At 41.2% G+C, this 7,204-nt stretch overlaps 1 protein-coding gene across 1 annotated transcript; it reads left to right on the top strand.

The window, feature by feature from the left end:
- Positions 1-807: 807 nt before the first annotated feature.
- Positions 808-6,334, top strand: LOC122341131 (histone deacetylase 5-like; the record flags this gene model as incomplete). Its single annotated transcript, XM_043234469.1, has 6 exons — positions 808-970; positions 1,563-1,675; positions 3,314-3,433; positions 4,109-4,349; positions 5,770-5,975; positions 6,050-6,334. Coding segments are annotated over 6 exons (1,128 nt in total), but the record flags the coding sequence as incomplete, so codon positions are not given.
- Between the last annotated feature and the right edge of the window lie 870 nt (positions 6,335-7,204).

Raw genomic sequence — 7,204 nt, 5'->3', positions numbered from 1 at the left:
ACACCCACGCTGCTTTATAAAGCTCTCTATAATAGAACTGACACACATACACCATCCGGAGGATAGGAGGACTCACACACACACACGTGCCCTCTAGCTTGGACTTCAGCACACTGATAAAGTAATCTCAGACGGGTCTGTTACCGTGGGTGAAGCGGTTACTCTGTATTACCACTGTTATGGCAACACCAAAGCAATCTCCTTACATAATGTGCCCTCAGTTAGTGTGTGTCTTTCCATCCTGTCCCCTCCCCCACGTCTCACACTTTTATTTTAAATCTAATTAAATCCACACTAAAGTCACTGATAGCATTAGCGGCTAAAGTCCTTTCTGCTCTATATGCCCAGTGTGGCTGTGACGCACAAACAGGCCCAGAAAAACACGTAGGGCTCGGTCAAGCCGCTTTACACACAGCCTGTTTGGATAATTGCCCCAATTTCTTTCTTTTTTTTCCTCTTTCAAATCCCTTTTTACTTCAATTAGTTTAATTCGGACCGGCATCTCCGGAATCAACAAGAGATAAAATCAACACGCTGTAAATATAACTTTTTTTTATCTATAGCTCAGTTTGTGAGCGTATGAGAGAAAGAGAAGTGGGAAAGGACTGGCCGTTGCTGTCCATGGTCCTGATGCACAATATCGAAAGATGCAAACCCTCATTAGTGTGGCTTAATAAGTGAAACATCACTATTGTAATCGCTCGGAACAAGCCCCTGAGCGTATATACAGTAGTCAACTTTGCTTTGCAACACAAACCCTGTAGGTGATATCTCAAATCACGCTGGGTTTGCTGTTACTTTAAGTAGTTGAATCTTTTTCTGTCTCTCTTCTGTTCAGCCTCTGAACCCAATCTGAAGGTACGTTCACGGTTAAAACAGAAGGTGGCTGAGAGGAGGAGCAGCCCACTTCTTAGACGGAAAGATGGTACTGTGATCAGCACCTTCAAGAAAAGGGCGATTGAGATCTCAGGTAAACCATATCTACGAATGCAGAACAGTTTGCATAACCCTGTGAGTATTAGAACAGGTTATTTAAACAGGTTTGAACCAAAAACTACTCTTTTTTTTTTTTTTATATATTAGGGACGTATGATGATCTTTCTTTGAAAGCATCCTTTGTCTTAATGAATAAGGGCATTTAAATATATTTAAATTAAAAAAATGTAAAGATAAAAATATAAACAAAGTATTTGTTTGTATGTAATAGTAGATGCACTATACTTTTATTGTTTAGAAAGTGACCAATAATTTGTGAGTAATATTTTATATGTAGATTGAATTCTGCTCTCTAAACTGTTTCTCAAGCACATTCTCTCTCGCATTTGTAAAACACTGCTGTCAGATGTGTGAAGACTTGCAAACAGTAATGAAAACATAGTTATTGTGTGATTTCTGTGCTGTTAATATTACTGCAGCTCGGGGGAAGGGAACAGTTTAACATCCTGCTGATACATTAAAAATGGTTTAATCAATCACAAAATATTGTGAAATCATCAGCTCTATTTTCTAACGATGCAGCTAAAATGTGATTGTTGAAATCCGTGTGTGTGTGTGTGTTTCAGTGTCCTCTATGTGCAGCAGTGCTCCTGGCTCGGGTCCCAGTTCTCCGAACAGCTCTAACTGTGCCATTGCCGAGAATGGCTCCAGCGGATCCGTCCCAAACATCCACGCTGAGGTGAGAGACTTACCCCCTACACGTTTCCCTCTCTTCTGCTCTCACACTCCCCTCGCTTCTCAATAGGTTAGAGATGAAAAAAGACACAATAAATTGGCTTCACCTTGATAATGACACTGTTTCTATGGAAACAATCTATCGTACGGAGCCTTGTGATGGCCTGGGATAACACTGGTATGCTAATCCCGAAAAAAAAACACATGTTCTGAGAGTCAGCCTTGCAGTGAGTTGTATCTGGAGGCTCAAGAATGACCACAGCTGCTCGGGATGGACAGCAGGAAGCTGCTTGGGGTCAACTCTGCATGCTAAGTAGCTAGCCTTGAGGATCACCTTAACCTTGAGAGCCAGGGAGAATGAAATTGTATGTGCTCATGACACAAAGGGCTTGAAGCTATATGAATGCTGAATTTGAATGAGCCAGTTTGTGTTTAATTTAAGATGTCCAGAATATTAAATGCAAAAAAAAAAAACATGGCAGCACTTTACTTTAGGGATGAATTCTCACTATTAAATAGTTGTAACTTGCTTATTAGCATCAACCCTCTACGGACACACACACACACACATATACATATATTAATTTCATTCACTTTCTTCCTGAAACAGTTCTGCTACTGGTTCATAATGTGTTGAGTCTTGACTATGTTCTGTGTTTTCTAAAAGGTAGAAAGGTTTATTTTTATCATCACTTTATACAGTATCTTTAAGTATGCTACGTTATTGCCGGTGTATTTGATAGAGGATGAAACGTGCTGGAGTTTGTCAAAGAGAACAGAAATAAAGTTTGTCAAAAAAGAAAAAAATCCCTTCAAATGGGCGCCAATGGAGATGACTTAAGAATCACCTCATTAGCTCTGTCTGGCATGCAGAGGCTGCGTACCACTCCCCAAAAATAGTCTTAGATTGCTATTCCAGAGCCTCTGTAGCCTAGCAGTACAACCTCGAGAGAAGCAATGGATAAATGCAAAGGAGAACAGAATGCTGACATCATCTCTGCTGCAGGTAGGGCGCTCTGCCACGGAATGTCCGCTTTGTCTTTTTCTTCCTCGTCTTTTCTTAGTGCAACCTTTGAGTCAGAGTGAGAATGACGTACATTGTACGAACAACTTGTAATGAAAGGCTTAAATTGGGTCTTCGGGGATGAATAAACGTTGCCTTGTAAAGCAGATCCATTAGTTTTTGTTCTTTGGCTTTGAAAATGGCTGCGCTCCAAGTATAGGGTCAGATGATGGGATTAGCAGTACTCACAAACACCTCCGTATTTCTCACATAGCTTTCTTTTGGGACATTTTTTCAGTCTTTAGACATTCGAAAAAGCAAACATTTTAATTATCCTTATGACTGCTTAGCTCATTTCTTTAACGTGGCAACTGGAAGTGTTGTCTGCTTCAAGTGGCGCTCATCCAGACCCAGATACAGGCAATCCATTCCCACATGCTGCTTTGCTCGTCACAACTTAGTAAGGATTTCCAAAGAAGCATGCTTTCAAGTGATCAAGTCGAGCCGAAACTCCTTGTCTGGGATGCCTTCCTGAGATAAAACGGATTCTTTGTGCTGTTTGAAGTGTACATCCTGAAATATAGGTCTGCTGTTTGTCCTCTGGGACTCATGTCTTTCTCTCTTTTTCTGTTTCGGCAGCAGTTGCGTTCTCTGCATCAGTCTTTGACTGGAGATGGGACACCGAGTCCCCTTAGCCTCTACACCTCTCCATCTCTGCCCAACATCTCACTTGGACTGCCTGCCAACGCGCACATCACGGTGAGTGTCCTCAGCTAAAGCCTGGTGGCTTCGTGATGGTGATTCAGAGTTAGCGAGTGGTGTAGGCTGAACCCTAGTGGGCCTGCTAGATCATTAGGATGCTTTTACACTAGAGCTTTTGGTCTGGACTCAAGAGTTTGATTGATGCGAAAGTGTTTTTCAGAAGATGCACACCATTGATCTAAACCCTAGTCCATTCTCAGAAACAGTTGGTTTGAATGCTTCTTGTCCAAAATTGCAGAAGCGAACCGCTTTTGATTATGCCTAATTTGCATCTTTGCACACTCCTGGTCACAATTATAGTAGTACAGTCCTTCTCTGAAAAGGCCACTGTCCTGCAGTGTTAACCTTCAGTCCTAATTAATCGCACCTGAACCAGCTAATCATTATCTTCGGAGTTACTTGAAATTTGAATATTACGCTCTGCAGGACATTGGCCCTCCAAAGAACTGGATCGGACACCTCTGGTTTAAAACAAGCTCTCGCAGTGGTGACCCGAAAGCATAATGTGAAAGCAGAGCAGCGCGGCATTAGAAGGGGATGGAATTAAACTGGTTCTGTTTTGGACCAAGCAAAAACAGCCTTGTAGGCTTTGGAACCTTGGTTCCAGCTTTAAGCAGCTTAGCGTTCCCAAGTCTGCAGGACAGATTCTCATTCTCTTTTCCTCTACTTTAGGCTCCTCAGAAACTCAGTGCCCAGCAGGAGGCAGAGCGGCAGACAATCCAGAGTTTGCGGCAAGGTGGGCCACTGACAGGGAAGTTCATCAGCACATCGTCTCTGCCGACTGGCCTTCCTACCGTTGCACCCCATGACCCTGAGCCCCCTTCCGCTTCTAATAGCCACAGTAGCCATTCCTCGCTGCTCCAGCACGTCCTGCTGCTGGAGCAGGCTCGACAACAGAGCGCACTTCTCGCAGGTACACTTAAATTTATACTATACGGTCAGGTTACCCTGAATACACAGTAATAAGGTGGAAAGGCATAAATGTAAATGTGTTGGATGTAAATGTTTAGTCGTCAGTGCCTTAAAGAAGGAAGATAAGGGCCGGGGCGATATACCAGTAGACACGATTAACTGGTACAAATGTGTCAACTGGTAAAGATTTTCAACTAGTTTCTCTATCACTGTTACACATTCATGTGATGTTGTTGTGCTATGCGGTCACAAAAATGTATTGTTTACATCCGTTTTTAGCATTGCTGTTTAAAAACAAGTGACTTTAAGCTGTTGAAATGCAGTCAGCAGCGAAAGAGAACTCATTTTCCATATGCGTGCACTGAGAGACTTTCTGAGCACTGTCAAAGAGGCACGCACATGAAGATGGTGCTCATAGATTATTAAAGAGTATTAAATGGAGTCATTTTTGTCTCTTTACAGACCTTGAATACACTTATATGTGTTAAAATGCCTGTGTATCCATGCAAGCAGAGTAATTTAGGTTTTAAGCGGAAGCGAACAACTGAGAAAGAAAACATGTAATAGTATATTCTATCCAGACAGCTCTTAAAGTGACAGCAGTCTAATGTTTGCATCATTCATGTTAAATTAAACAGCAAAAGAGAGAAAATCTCTCTGATCGTGACTAAATCACTTTTGTAACTTTAATAAGAAATATATATATTTAATTTACACAGTGGGGAATGTTCCGTTTTTATACATTTGATGTAAAGTGTCTTATTTATTTGTTCTATTGCATATGTTTTCCTATTGGTTGTAATAGTTTTTTATTGTTATTTAATTACCAGATGTTTACTTGTCTTCAGTGAGCTTGAGTGTAGCTTTTTGTTTGTCGGGTATATTTTATATTTGTTAAATTAAAAAATTTGATATTATAAAGAACTTATTTAAAGCAAAAGTAACTATATTGAATATATATAAAATAAAATGACTGAAATTGTGATTTTTTTTTTTTTTTGGTCATTTCACCCACCCGTAATGCACATACAAATGCACTCTCGTGTTGCTTTGACATTTCTTAGTACTCTTAAATCAATTTAAGCCAGATGAAATATTTAGGTAGTATTTTAATATTTTAACAATTGGACTGATTTTAATTTGATCTGCAAAATTCTCTTTAAAGTGTTGCTCCACCACAAGTTGAAAACTAAAACTATTTATGTAATGTCCATCATGAGAAAAAAAAAAACATGTGCAAAATTAAACTTGCATCGCTAGAACAATCTACATTCAAGTAATTCCGCTGAGTACATTTAAAATGATACAGGTCAGGTCTGTAGTGTGCTAACAAGGAATGCCAAAAGTCTCTGTACTACAATACACAGGTTGATGTGTAGGTATAACAGCTTAAACTCTTTATCTTGATCTTTATCTCGCAGTTCCCATGTACGGACAATCTCCGCTGGTAACGGGTGAGCGGGTGTCCAACAACATGCGTACAGTGAACAAGTTGCCTAGGCACAGGCCGCTGAGCCGTACCCAATCAGCGCCGCTGCCGCAAACACCACAGGCCCTGCAGCACCTCGTAATGCAACAGCAGCACCAGCACTTCCTCGAGAAACAGAAACACTACCAGCTAAATAAGGTATATGGATCAGATATTTGATGTCGTTCGAGCTATTTAGCAAGCAAATGCTAACAAGCTCCACCTCTTTTCAGATCCTTTCCAAAGGGGCTGAACTTCCAAGGCAGCCTCCCACGCACCCAGAGGAGACAGAGGAGGAGCTTACAGAAACCGCAGAGATGCAGGATGAGCGGGGGGAGGGGCTTGATCACATAAGGGAGGGGCTACAGAAAGAGAGCTCCGGCGAAACCACACCCCCTTCGGAACGTCTGGTTCCGTTGAAGGGAGAAAGCACAGAAAGTGATTTGGAGGAGGAAGACGATGAAGACGAAGCTATTGAACTTAGGGAATGCGATGAAGAGGGCGCTCCCTATGGCCAGGTGAGAAATTATATATTTTCTTATACTGAATGTTTTGGTCTTTTCTGTGCTATTAGTTCCACGGAATTGACCCTTTGCAAAAACCCGCCCTCCTTAGTTACTGGTGCTATGTCTAGCAAGCCTTGCTGCTCTCGTGTCACTCATCATGTTCTCACGCAGTAAAAGATACATCGCGGAGCAAAGAGGTCACGGACAACACACCGACACACAAGACAGCATGTTGTCTGTATATTTACTTAAAACACGAGTGAACATCAGGACGTATTTTATTAGAAACGATAGAGATCAATCCATTTCAAGTTCAGTTAATCTACTCTCCTGACCGATTTGTTTGTTGGGCAAGATGGCGGAGTGGCTTTTATGATTGGTCAGATCGCCTGTCAATCAAACTCGAACGTCAGTTGCAACAAATTATAATGGCTATTTTTTAACAAGGTTTCCTGAACTTGCCTCCGCCTGCCATTTGTCTGCTAGCCCCACGCCAAGGATGTGGCATTGCTATTTTAAATAGAAAAAATTACACACTTCACCTCTAAAGAAATTTACAGAGCTGCCAACATGCATTTTGCATAGTTCTTTAATTTCTTGAACTTCTAAGACTCACTGTCGTTCTAAAATACTGTTGTTTACCATTTGGTTATCGTGCTTTCCATATTTTCCCCCTTTGTCGTCTTTTCCCATCCCGTTCTATTTTGCGCAACATGCAAAGCTGTCAACGCATTTAGAAACATTCGTTGGCTTTAGAGTTGAGCAACTTTCAGTTATGAAAAGCGGCGTAGTGACTGCATGAGTCACAGTGCACAAAACCTATGCTACGTAACACAGCTTAACGTCATTTGTTCTGAAACGAGATGGATTTTTTTTTTTTTT

This window comes from Puntigrus tetrazona, unplaced genomic scaffold (genome assembly GCF_018831695.1).
Source record: "Puntigrus tetrazona isolate hp1 unplaced genomic scaffold, ASM1883169v1 S000001130, whole genome shotgun sequence".
Lineage (NCBI taxonomy): Eukaryota > Metazoa > Chordata > Actinopteri > Cypriniformes > Cyprinidae > Puntigrus > Puntigrus tetrazona.
Note: the sequence above shows the minus strand (reverse complement) of the source record. Positions and strands in the feature narration are given on the sequence as shown.